Raw genomic sequence first — 12,436 nt, 5'->3', positions numbered from 1 at the left:
CTGCTGGCAAATAGTAGAACCGCTCCGAAGAGCCAAGCTTTTGATCCGTGCTGCTGGTGACGTGGGGCTGCAATACAAAGCAAAACGTCTTTTGCTCAAAAACTATGACGATATTGTGATTCCTTCATTGGATATCATGAATCAAATCCAATTACGTATCCTCTATTCTGTTCCACAATGCAGAGGCTTCGCTCAGCCCCTACGACAAACATTCGACGCTGCTACCTACCATCAACCCTCCCCCGCATCATATTAAGAACGTACGCCATGTCAAGCTCAACCATCCCCTCAGTAAAAATTGCCCCGAGATCACGTTTTTTCTAGCCCATTACTCACATCTGGTATAGCTGAAAGATCAATCCCTATATAAGCAGAATGTGGCCTACGTCAACGGCGAGTGGATTGGTGCAAAGTCGGGCAAAACATTTGAAGTCAATGGCACGCCTTCCCTCGCCATCCTTTTCTTCACCATCTGACTCAATTGCCCAGATCCCGCGACAGGAAAAATCATAGGCATCTCCCCAGAATTCAACAAAGCCGACACAGATAACGCCATCTCCGTCGCAGCAGCCGCCTTCCCTTCCTTCAGACAAACCACCGCCCGCCAAAGAGCCCGATGGCTTCACAAATGGTACGACTTGATGATGGAAAATCAAGAAGATCTTGCACGGATCATAACAGCTGAGAATGGTGAGCTGAGCGCTTTCCTCCGACCACACCCCGAGGTCCCGCTTTGACGAAGCTGACGCACAACCCGCCCTCTAGGCAAACCCCTCACCGACTCCAAAGGCGAAGTTGCCTACGCTGCCAGCTTCTTCGAATGGTTCTCTGAAGAGGCGCCCCGTGCATCCGGCGACACCATCCTCTCCTTCGTTCCCGGAAACCGCGTGTTCACGCTTAAAGAGCCCGTTGGTGTCTGCGGACTCATCACGCCCTGGAACTTCCCCGCCGCCATGGTGACAAGGAAGGTTGCGGCCGCTCTCGCTGCGGGTTGTACTGTCGTCGCCAAGTCACCTGGCGAGACACCATTTACTGCGCTTGCGCTTGCGGAGTTGGCGCAGAGGGCGGGAATACCGAAAGGAGTCGTCAATGTGGTGTCTGCGATGCAAAATACGGTCGAAGTTGGACAGGCGCTCACAGAGTCAGAGACGGTGAGGAAAGTCAGCTTTACTGGAAGCACTGGGGTGGGGAGGCTGTTGATGAAGCAATCGGCTGCGACATTAAAAAAGCTTTCATTTGAATTAGGGGGGAATGCGCCGTTCATTGTTTTCGATGATGCGGATCTCGAATCTGCTGTGAACGGGGCGATTGCGAGCAAGTTCCGGAGCTCGGGGCAGACTTGCGTCTGTGCCAATCGGCTGTTTGTGCAAAAAGGGATTTATGAGAAGTTCGCTGCTGCATTTGCGGAGAAGGTGAGAGGATTCCACATGGGGAATGGGTTTGAGGAAGGTGTGACGCATGGCCCGTTGATTCATGATCGTGCGGTCAACAAGGTCGATGCTCATGTAAGAGATGCGGAGAAGAAGGGCGGAAAGGTCCTGGTTGGTGGACAGAAGATGTCGAAGCTGGGCGACAACTTCTTTGAGCCGACTGTCATCACCGGGATGCGGATGAATATGCAACTCGCTTCCGAAGAGACCTTTGGGCCTGTGGCTGGCTTGTTCCCGTTCGAGACAGAAAAGGATGTCGTGGATATGGCGAATGCTGCAGAAGTTGGCTTGGCGGGATATTTCTACTCAAAGGATTTGCAGCGGGTCTATCGGGTTGCTGAGGCATTGGAAGTGGGGATGATAGGCGTGAATACTGGGCTGATCAGTGACCCAGCAGCTCCGTAAGTTCTCCATTTCCTCAGCGCGTGAAGTATGCTATACTGACCGCTTGATAGGTTCGGCGGAGTCAAACAAAGTGGTTTCGGCCGAGAAGGAAGCAAATATGGCATTTCTGAATACCAAATAACGAAGATGGTGACTCTGGGTGGTATGAGTCAGCCGCTTCAAGGATCTTAAAAAGTCTCTCGCAACACATACCAGAGTCACACTCCTGGCGTGTGTGCAGTTCAATCATGTCCGCCTGCCCAAAGACGAGCCTCCGGCCAAGCGAAGGATGATGCATGATGTTGCTTCAATCGCTCAATCCATCTGCTCCATCCGCTCCCTATCTCGACTCCCCTTCTCCCCCTCCCCCTCCCCTTCCCCAACCAAAATACCCACGCAACACTCTCCTAGCATACTCTCCCAACTAACCCAAGGATGTGCCTCCAAAAACAGCGCCGTCCCATCCAATCTCCCAGCACCCTTCATGATCTCATCCTTCCCGCCAGGATGAAAGTCCAGATATCTCGTCATATTGTACACCTTCCCACCAAAAACGCCCCAAGCATCTTTCCCTTTCCTTCCTGTGTAATACTTCAACATTGAAGGGGTCACGCGGATCATGCGATCGGCTGGAACGTCTGCCCCGCGCAGGTAAGAGGCGCTTGGAGGCGATTTTGTGAGGGCCGCCCAGTCGAGGGGCGAGTGGCCTGGAGAGAGAAGGACTTTCTTCGAGGGGCGAGAGAGGGGTGGGAGAGTGGATGTGGATGGTGCGAGTGTGTTGGATTTTGTTTGTGGAGACGAGCGGGTCGGTGGTGTGCGTAATGTTGAGGCTGCTGAAGGGGGTGGCCGAAGGGCGCTGGAAGGTTTTGGGATATTCGCGGTTGGGCGAGGTGGTGGTGGCATCAGAGAAGAGCCGGGTTTGGTTTTGCCGTTGAGGAGGAGGGGTGGTGGCATGAGATTTCTGTCATCTTGGGGTTTCTGTTTGGGGGTGGTGTCTGGTGAGTCTGGCGTCTCGCTCTGTACATGTTCGAGTTCGTGATTTTCTAAATGATTTGAGTCATTTTGCTCCCGGGTGGATACACCGGGAAACGTGAGTGTCTCCCTCTCCTTCAAGTCATCATCGTCGATGCTATCGACTTGAAGTCTGGGTGGAGGCAATTTAGGATACAGGTAGCGGTAGGCCAGAAAAAGGGCAGACGCTGTCAGAACCCCAGCTGCAAGCAGAACCATAGTAAACGCCTCTGGCGTGGTACACTACAAGATGTTTGCGTTTACCATGCAGGAATTATTGTAAGCCTTTTCCTGTGACTGCCGGGCATCAACAGTGAGAATCCCAAGCCTTGCGTCACGCAGCACGTGCTTTACCTTCGTCGTGTACATGGCTCCCTTCCAGCCATGATCTTACGGAATCTTAGTCGCAGCTCAAAGCTGTTGCGGTCTAAGAACATATCTCCAGCTTATACTTTGAGAACCGCTCGTCTACCAATTCGTCAAACCCTCATATTGCCCTACCGCACCTTTGCCAGCCAGCTCACAGCAGACGAGAAAATTGAAGAGATCCAGGAACTGTATGCAATTGCCCGCCTCGAATTGATGATTACGAACTGACTCGACGCTAGATACGCCACAGCCAAGGACGAATTCGAGATTGCCTCGGAAGAAACAGACAAGAAAACCGTCTATGCGGCGGACGACAGGGCAGCAGCGCATGAAGAGCTAGGCAAATTGAAGGCTGCATTCGAAGAAGCCGTTAAGTCAGAGCACGGTGAGGAGATCAAACGGAGGATCGGGCAGAGGATCAGGGAGCTAGATAGGGCTGTTGAGGCCATGGAAGAGAAGGCCAAAGAGGACTAAGGGATCTGGGTGGGACGGAAGATACTAGAAAGGGGATATACAATCATAGATCGAGACCTGAATGATTTCTACAAAGACTTGCCAGAGTACAGATATGGATCCGCTATGATCTCCGTCTCGTTTTCCCTCCATCTTTCACAGACGGCTTTTCATGGCCATGTTCTTTACAATACCTCCTCCATTCACTGTTGCTCTTCGAAACTCAATGCTTAATAGCATTTCCGACTTCAGGCCTTGTGGAAGGGCTCCCAATTCGCTGGTTAAGGCAAGCACAAAGATGATCAAGTACGAGGGAGCCGTTACTCGCTTTTCGCGAGCCCGAAATGTTGAAAGTGCTGTAGTTGTTGTATGAGAAGTCCAGTCGTTGGTGAGTATTTTAGGCTGAGCTAGATAATTGTCAATTGTGGCCTTTTATGGTAGATCTCCTGTGGGGAGAAAGTTCACTGACTCTGTCATATCTTAGACGTATGCCATGCCTTATCTTACGGCCAAGACGAGAGATCCTAAGCCCAATTTGCATGAGGATATGGCACCAATGAAGTGAGCTACTTTATCGGCCCAAAAGCTGTGCTTGATTTGTGGTTGAGTGACAGGTCTTCTCTCCACATCACTCATATCCTTCAGTGAAATATGAGTCTATGGAATAGATTTCGTTTACACAGTGCAGGACTCACAGCTCTGATCGCTCCCTGAAAGCTCTGTCGTCTTTTGCGCTTTCCTTCGATCTCCTAGAAGCGTCGACAAAGTCATTAAGATCTAGCCATTCGGCTGCAAATGCTGTAATCAGGACAGCCCAGTCTTTGCACGTTGGCAAGTCAAGATGCTCGCCGTCGTCCTCAATCTGATGCCACAGTTTCCACGGAAATGGATTGGGAATTATATGTAGAACCTCGACTCCTCGAGCCATGAAAGGTAGATGATCATCTTCAATCCCGCTTGGACCCCATTGCGCGCTTTCCGTTTTGTCGGAGTCGGGAAACCACCTGCCGACGGAAGGGCTGATTTCCTTTTTGCTGGAGTGCAAGCGATTTGCAAGTGCAGCCAAATTCTTGTAAGCCCAATGCGTAGTCTTGAAGTAGGATGGCACGGTTGGGTTTGCGGCACCTAAGAGATCCAGCAGCAGAAAGAGCGAAATTGATGAGAGCGCGTTATGATAAGTCGAAAGCGCAGGATGAAATGTAGCTTCCATCTCGGCAGCAAGCGACTTTGCTCCGTAGATAGAGTCTTCTGCAGACCAGTGTCCGAATGCCTCTTCGCCGTCCAAAAAGATGATCTGAACTCCCTGGTGCTCCTCCACCCCACCATCATAGCCTTCCATTTTCATGCCTACCTCATTCATCGATGACCATTTCTTCACCAGGGCGGTCTCGAGGCTCCTTGCAACATGCATGAGCATGGCACAGGGTGCAGCGCTGTCGATTGCCCCTATAAAGCCTTCGGGCTCCATCTTGCTATCGTAGTGCGCAACCAAGGTCAAGTAGCTGACCTCTCCAGGATTGGTCCAAGGGGGTTGTCTTGTGGCAACCATGTTCACGAATGGGAACACTCTGTCTCCCGTCACGGGGGTCTTCGAAGTCGAGTTCTGATAGGTAACCTTCCATGACGGCAAATCGTTCTTAAAGAAGTCTGCAAAATGCTTGAGAACTGCTGCAGATCCATCGCTACCAGGAACTCGAGGCTGAAGGATAGGAGCGAGAAGTTTTCCGCTCTTGATGTCAAAGTCGTTACCAGGGTCTGGGATGGCTTTTAAGCTGGAATCGGAGAGCTTTGTATATGCTAGACAGTATGAGCTTCGACACGGGAAAGTCACAAGAGATATTGGGCAGCTGCAAGCCTACCCTGTGTGAAATCATTGAGCAGCAAGCATAATGCAGCGACCAGAAAGAAAGGCAATGTCATGATAGGTTGACCAATTGTCTATGGACATTGCATATGTTATCGTGTCGCGCTCACGGTGCGGAACTGTCGCTGGGAGCTCATTGGGTTGTCACCCATCAGTTATCGATTAGTAGGATTCCTCCAGCTGCAGAAGACGAATGTCTTGAGTTAGTTTGACTTGTTCTCCTTGAGCGGCGCGTCAGCGCTTGTCGCGCAAGAGATTCTGACCAATCCAAAAGGGGAAGCAATGTTTATATCGTCAAGCTATTCTTCTATATCATCGTGGAATGTTTCGATTCCAGTATTTCCACATGATGCTATGTGCCCACTTGATTCGGCACAGTGCTCGGTCAACTCTTCAACGTGGGTGGTCGAAATTGTCTTTAAGATCTTCCTTTCCCAGTCAGAGATGCCTCGCGTCGGAATACAGGGCGACTCCATCAGGTGCGATACTTCATTACATCCTGATTCTCCAAGCATCTCATTGAAAACAGTCGTCCCTGAAAGTCTACGGATCTATCATGCAGGTACTGGGCGTATTGTTTTCGTTGGTTGCTTGAAACTCACCACCATCGTCATCTTCGCTACGAACGTTGTTTTTGTTAGCATAGGGGCGTACAGAACCCGACAAGATCTCAATTGGATGTCACTACCCAGTATGATCCTCCGAAAAGTCGAGGCGTAAGTTCTGATACCAGATACTAGATATGAGCACGAGAATCCTACTAGGAGCTGTCCCAATGTTTTACGCACTATGGGCAACAGCCCCTTTTGTAGCCTATGTGCATCTAAAGCTGCCACCAATTGCACGAAGATCCAGAGATCTCCTTTTAAAGTTTGCCGAGCAATTGCCTTCGGACACGAGATTAGCATTCACAACAATCAACACTTATGGCCGTCCCCGCGTAACACAGTATCCAATCTCTGAGCTTAAGCCTACCAAGTCTCGACTGAGCATACAGAACATCCAAAGAACGGGAAGCACCCTTCCACCAAAGACTAGATGGTGGCATGATCAGCAACCTACTAAATTCTTTGTGAAGCCGTTAAAGGAGAGGTCTCTCGAGTCAATCGTGAGCGAAAAAGTCTTCACCCGGATCAACAGCAATACAGTGTCGATGTAAAACCATCTTTCACCTAAGTGTCACTCACTCTCAAAGACACTTCAGAGTGATTCACGGCGGAGCTAGCGTTATCTCTTCGTTGACCTTCAGTGATCTTCGACTCCATTCCACCTTCAACTCATCACACCTCACCATCCTCCTCCTCCTCAGCATCTACTCATCCCCGCATTAGCTTCCCTCATTCCGAAGGTCTTCCCTACATTCCTGTGTCTTCCACCACAGCGTCCAAGCACCAGCAAAATGAGCCTGACAAAGATGACAACCCGTGAGCAAACGGTTCTTCTTGCTGCCGTTCAGTATTGCCTTGCAAATCCTGCAGGCCTGAAGGTAAGTTCGTGTCTCTTCTTATGTGCCCGCTGTATCTCAAGGATTTATTACACGCGTCTGTATTTGTTCCTGTGATTACGCTTTTCTACTTGTTCACCAGATAGCCCGTATGTGATATCGACCGCCACTCTAAGTCAAAGCTATGTTTTAGTCACTGTAAGCATTTTTGGCTCTGGTAGGCGCTGGATCAAATGACTTAATTTAATTTTACGCGACCAATTTCATACTTCTGGAATTGAAACCCGCCTGTAATTACGAAGGTGTGAGCGAAATCTGGCTAATGCGTGGCTTGTGTTCACTTAGATCGACTACAAACTTCTAGCAGAGCATGGCGGATTCAATGGAAATGTTGACTCTGCACGCTCCGCCTGGAATAAAATTAGGAGGACATACTTTGAAGGCGGCAAGACCAACTCACCAACATCGAACGAGACTCCCAAATCCAATGAATTTCTCGCAGTCAACAGCCACGAAAAAGACAGCGACTCCACTCAGCCCGTCAATCCTCCCAAGAAGCGGACTCGAAAGCCCAAAGATCCCAATGCTCCTCCTACGAAACGCGCCAGAAAGGCCAAGCCTGCTCCTGTAACCAAGAAAGACCCGACCAAAGTCGAGGGAGGCAAATCCCCTGTTAGCGGAAATTACGTCGGCAATGAAGACATCAAGGTAGAGACCTCTAGTCCTGAGGAGGCAGCTGAGGATGAGCAAGAGGAGTCTGTTGCCTAAGGTATGACAACCCTCATCTTGAGCTGACTTGAGATTAATGGAGCTAAGTGTGATCAAGGCAACTTCCAAGAGGCAGTCTACAATGCAAAACGTTGCAACGCTGCCTTTCTGTCGTGCTCGGCACATTACGAAGCCATCGTTTTACGAGAGAACCCGCTACGAATGTTCCCGGTGTTGTTTTCATCCATACGTTTTCTGTCTCATATGACACGTTCACCAATTGCATCCGCGAATTGCATATTCGTCGGCATTATGAAGCATGAGATAATCAAGGAGGCAGGATGCAATCTTCTCAATGTCTTTTCAAGGTAGCCAACTACAGTCTATCTTTCACCTATGTGCCTTTCATGGCCTTTATTCTATCCATGTACCATCGACCCGATAGTTAAGCGCAATATGCCGCCAATCAATAGAATCTTTGCGTAGATCTTGTGATGAAGAGAAGCTTTTTATTTCAATCATGCGGCCTGTATCTATAGTGTATGTGCTGAAGCTAAAAGCCGTAATTATTTTTGCCCCAAAATCTGCCATGAGCTCCATGCTTAATAACTTCGTGCTCACGCAGCTGAACATCGCTTAGGCTTCTATTTCCCAGCTATTGCAATAACAGGCAAAAACTTCCAATCAAGAAACGAGTCAGACAAAAGCACGAGCCCAAGACCCATATCCTCTTCTTCCTCAAATCTTTAGACCACTCATAAACCCTCAATAGCCTTCCTCAACACATCCAATCCCGTCGCTCCAACCTCTGCTTTCTCTCTCAACATCCAAGCAACATCACTCCCCCACCCCAACGGCACCCAACCCTGCTTCCTCTCCCCCATGCGTTCCTGTAATTTACTCGTATGCTCCCACTCCCTCGCCGCCACTTCCGCCCTCTCCACCACGGAGCCCGGAATTCCACACATACTTGCACAATGCATCCCAAAACTCCCCTCCGCGACCCCGTCCTCAAGTTTATACAAAAACGTCACCCTCTTCTCCGCCTCGTCGACATGGATTCTCATCCGCTTGTTCTTGACCTCTGGATGTCGCGCAAACTCCGTGGCGAGGGAGTGGTAATGTGTGGCGAAGAAGCCGACACAGCCGATATGCGTCGCGATGTGGTGAAGCACAGCTTCCGCGACGGCGACGCCGTCGTAGGAGGAGGTGCCGCGGCCCAATTCGTCGAGGATGACGAGACTGCGTGGCGAGGCTTCAGAAAGGATTTTCTTCGTCTCCGTAAGTTCTACGAAGAATGTGGATTGGGCGGCGAAGATATTATCGTTGGCGCCAAGGCGGGACATAATGCGGTCGACAGGAGTGAGAGAGGCGGCGGTGGCAGGAACATAGCAGCCTAATTGGGCCATGATAACGGCGACACAGGTCATGCGGAGGATGGTAGATTTACCTGCTGCGTTGGCACCGGTGAGGAGACTGATGTTGGGGTCTGACCCGCCCAGGGAGACGTCGTTCGGGATGAAGTCTGTGACTGTGCCGAGCATGCACGGGTGGCGCAGGTCGGAGAAGGAGATTGTACTCCTCGAGCCTTCAGGAGCAGCGAGGAAAGTCGGACGGCAACTTGGCTCACCCAATACGCAAGAGGCTTTGGCGAGGGAGATGAGGCAGTCGAGATGGGCTATTGTGTTGACAGCCGCAAGCCATGTTGTGTAATGTTCGTCGAAACGAGCGAAGAAGCGTCCCGTCACTTCTTTGACAATCTTAGCATGTGTTTCCTGCGCTTCTTGAAGTGACCGGACTAAAGCTCGAAGTTCGTTGTTGTAGTATCGTTTCACTTGTTGGGTTGCTGACATCTGATCCCAGCCTTTGGGTACGCCTTTGACCTTCACAGGCACTTCAAGCTGGTAAATTTCCTTCCCGTTGTCTCTGAAGACGATGGAGGTTGAACCAAGGTCCTTTCGTACCTTCTTGAGATGATTTTCTAGGCGTTTCTTGATCTCATCTATTCGGTCTTGACTTTCATCGAAGTCTTCCTCGACGCCACGTTCAGGAATCAGTAGACCATGTTCCTTTGCTTTATCGTGATCAAAAAGGTCCTTCCAATCGAGCAGGATGCTTTTCATGTTGGGCATAGCGGCTATAAGCTGTCCGATAATGCCTTCACCCGATCCGGCGTCACGGACAATGCCCATAGTGTAGTCAATCTGTTCAAACCCGTTGAGCACTTTGACGAAGTCTTGAGGCTTGCAGCTTCTGGCATGGATACGGGAGATCATCCTCTCAAGGTCGGGGAGTTTCGAGAGCTCAGACGTGAATCGATCTTTGACAGTAGTATCCGCGTTCATAGCGTCCACGGCATCTAATCGTGCATTGATCTTCACAGCATCCATCAGGGGATGGCAGACCCATTGCTTGAACAGTCGTTTACCGAATGGTGTGATGCATCGGTTCAGAAGGGCAAAAAGCGTACCGTCTGACCCACCGTCGAAATTGTTCGCAAATATTTCGAGGTTGATCAAAGTCTTGCCGTCTAATACCAAGCTGTTCGCTTTGCGGATGGGATCGTACCAATTGATATTTCCAAGCGTGAGTAGCTCTCGCTCGATCTGTAAAGTGCGTAGATACTGTATCAGCGCTCCAAAGGAAGACATGAGGAGGTCTCTCTCTCGGACGTCTTTGAGTACTTTCGGCCATGCCCCTTGATCGTCTCCTTCCTCAGAGACGAAATATTTGCCAGCGTCCAACTCACGCCAAGTAGTATCTGCAGTCCAGAACTCTTTGCCAGGTTTAAGCTCGTTACGAATTGTTGTCGGACTTGTGTTGTTCTTGATAATCCTGTTGGCGGCAGGGGTGACAAATCCCTTTTCAAGGATGATCTCCTGTGGACGCACCTGGGCTATGAACGTCTCAAATTTTGTAAAGTCTGTGTCATCGGCGAATTCGGTGACATTGAACTGGCCAGTCGCGGCATCTACATAAGAGATGCCAAACGATGGCAGACCGTCGCGCTCTTCTTCTTTAATCGAAACGCAGAATGTTGACATATCGTCCTGCAACATCGCCCCGTCTACAAGAGTTCCACCAGTGAGGACACACGCAAGCTTACGTTCAATGACCTTCGTCTTACTGCCCTGGCCTTGGCCATCTCTCTCACGCATCTCCTTACTAAGAGCAGATTCTTGCTGGTCAACTCGGGCAATCTTGTAGCCCGCAGCTACAAATTGATTTGCCCAATGCGGAAGACTCATTTCGGGGACTCCGACCATTCGCATGTTGACACGATCAGTCAGCTTCAGATCGAATAGCTGGTGGCCGATTGTCGCGTCCTGTTCATACAATTCATAAAATTTACCCTTCTTGAAGAAGACGATCGTATCCATGAATTTGGCTTTGATTTTCCAGTACTGCGCCTCGAATGGGGAAAACTGAGCCCACGCTTTTGGCGGTATATAGATGGTTCTTGGGTCATGATCTGGATGTCCAGGAGGGTTTCGGTCTGCATCGTGCATGTTTCCAAGCCATTCGTATCGCTCTTCAGGCTGTGACGCATGCGCTTTTGGCTTCATCTTCTTACCGTTTACATCGGTTACTGGTTTCCTGTTCGGTGCCTCGTGCTTAATCATGGTCTCCGAAGGAATGCCATCCGGATCGAATCTCCATGTTTGAGCAGTTGAGACTTCAGGAAGTTCAAGGCTCGGGTCACGAGGCAAAGATGGTGGCGATAGGGATCTTGATTTCGAGGTCCCTTTCTTAACCTTGGGTTTGGACCTTTTGCGCTTCTTCGACGTTGCTTCGTCATCTGATTCATCAGGAACGACGAAGTCTTCCTCTGAATCCACGTCCTCCTTTTCGTCTGGTTGGACACCAAATTCGTCGTTGTCATCTTCACTGTCAATACTTGTCTTTCTGCGCTTGGAAGGTCGCCGCGAAGCATTTGAATTGAGTATGTCGTCCTCGTCTTCATCGCCAGATTCAGCGTAGGAGATCACCTTTTTTGCCTTACGTGACGGGCTGTAGAAACCATTTGGAGGCTTACGAGCCATCGATTTGGAACGAGTACCGGCCACACCAGCTGGCGTGACTGGAGATGGTAAGCTAGCGCTACCTTGCTCTTGAAAAACATCACTGGGCTTTGTCTCATCCTCTACAGGCTCGGGCTGATCACTGCTTGGGGCAGGTGTAATGCTTTGGTCGGAACCTAAGGTTGCCCGCTTCACTTTCTTTTTAGGACTGCTTCTGACTGGCAGAGACAGAGCATTTTCAACTCGGAGATCATTGGGACCTGCTGTTGCAGGTTTCTTCTGGAAAAAGCCGGCGATAGACGTTTGTTTGCTCGAACTAGACTTTTTGAGGGAGGGAGGATGAGAAGATTGCCCTGCTGCTGAAGGAGTTCCCGCCATTACGAATTGAAGAAGGCAACGTAGCTCAATGCACGAGAACAAGCAATGCTTCACTCGGAACGAAAGTCATTCACTCCGACTGAATTCAGAGCCCAATTGACGTTGGGGAGCGTGACGCGCTGGAGGACGCGAACTTGAGCTTTTCGCGTACCCAAAAATGCCCGCCACATGCTGAATATTGCGCACCATCTCTTTGGGCTAGCCTTCAAACCCCTTTGAGTATCGCCTGGTGTCGCGAATCTGTAGAATTGGTCTCATCTGTCCTTCTCAACCAGCCTCTCCTCTTATTCCATCGCAACCTTCACCCCTCGACCTGATTAGCACCATGCGTCTACCCGCCCTTCTCTCCTTACTCCTCCCTCTCATCCCTCTC

The 12,436-nt window shown here is 50.1% G+C and overlaps 6 protein-coding genes across 6 annotated transcripts; 3 read left to right on the top strand and 3 right to left on the bottom strand.

The window, feature by feature from the left end:
* Positions 1-136: 136 nt before the first annotated feature.
* On the top strand, positions 137-2,006 carry KY384_001842 (uncharacterized protein; the record flags this gene model as incomplete). Its single annotated transcript, XM_044810368.1, has 4 exons — positions 137-155; positions 490-690; positions 766-1,831; positions 1,886-2,006. The coding sequence occupies 4 exons, from the start codon at positions 137-139 to the stop codon at positions 2,004-2,006; spliced, it is 1,407 nt and encodes a 468-aa protein (XP_044672342.1).
* A 123-nt stretch (positions 2,007-2,129) lies between these two features.
* On the bottom strand, positions 2,130-3,044 carry KY384_001841 (uncharacterized protein; the record flags this gene model as incomplete). The annotated part of the gene is made up of 1 exon (XM_044810367.1): positions 2,130-3,044. One exon carries the CDS (start codon positions 3,042-3,044, stop codon positions 2,130-2,132), a length of 915 nt encoding a protein of 304 aa, XP_044672341.1.
* A 165-nt stretch (positions 3,045-3,209) lies between these two features.
* KY384_001840 (uncharacterized protein) lies at positions 3,210-3,668 on the top strand (the record flags this gene model as incomplete). The annotated part of the gene is made up of 2 exons (XM_044810366.1): positions 3,210-3,382; positions 3,434-3,668. The coding sequence occupies 2 exons, from the start codon at positions 3,210-3,212 to the stop codon at positions 3,666-3,668; spliced, it is 408 nt and encodes a 135-aa protein (XP_044672340.1).
* A 670-nt stretch (positions 3,669-4,338) lies between these two features.
* Positions 4,339-5,567, bottom strand: KY384_001839 (uncharacterized protein; the record flags this gene model as incomplete). The annotated part of the gene is made up of 2 exons (XM_044810365.1): positions 4,339-5,444; positions 5,507-5,567. The coding sequence occupies 2 exons, from the start codon at positions 5,565-5,567 to the stop codon at positions 4,339-4,341; spliced, it is 1,167 nt and encodes a 388-aa protein (XP_044672339.1).
* A 1,343-nt stretch (positions 5,568-6,910) lies between these two features.
* Positions 6,911-7,723, top strand: KY384_001838 (uncharacterized protein; the record flags this gene model as incomplete). Its single annotated transcript, XM_044810364.1, has 2 exons — positions 6,911-6,997; positions 7,301-7,723. 2 exons carry the CDS (start codon positions 6,911-6,913, stop codon positions 7,721-7,723), a joined length of 510 nt encoding a protein of 169 aa, XP_044672338.1.
* Positions 7,724-8,418: 695 nt separating this feature from the next.
* Positions 8,419-12,063, bottom strand: KY384_001837 (uncharacterized protein; the record flags this gene model as incomplete). Its single annotated transcript, XM_044810363.1, has 1 exon — positions 8,419-12,063. One exon carries the CDS (start codon positions 12,061-12,063, stop codon positions 8,419-8,421), a length of 3,645 nt encoding a protein of 1,214 aa, XP_044672337.1.
* Between the last annotated feature and the right edge of the window lie 373 nt (positions 12,064-12,436).

Source organism: Bacidia gigantensis, assembly GCF_019456465.1.
Source record: "Bacidia gigantensis strain McMullin 20006 chromosome Unknown contig_134, whole genome shotgun sequence".
Lineage (NCBI taxonomy): Eukaryota > Fungi > Ascomycota > Lecanoromycetes > Lecanorales > Ramalinaceae > Bacidia > Bacidia gigantensis.
This window is presented reverse-complemented; position numbering and strand designations above follow the sequence as displayed.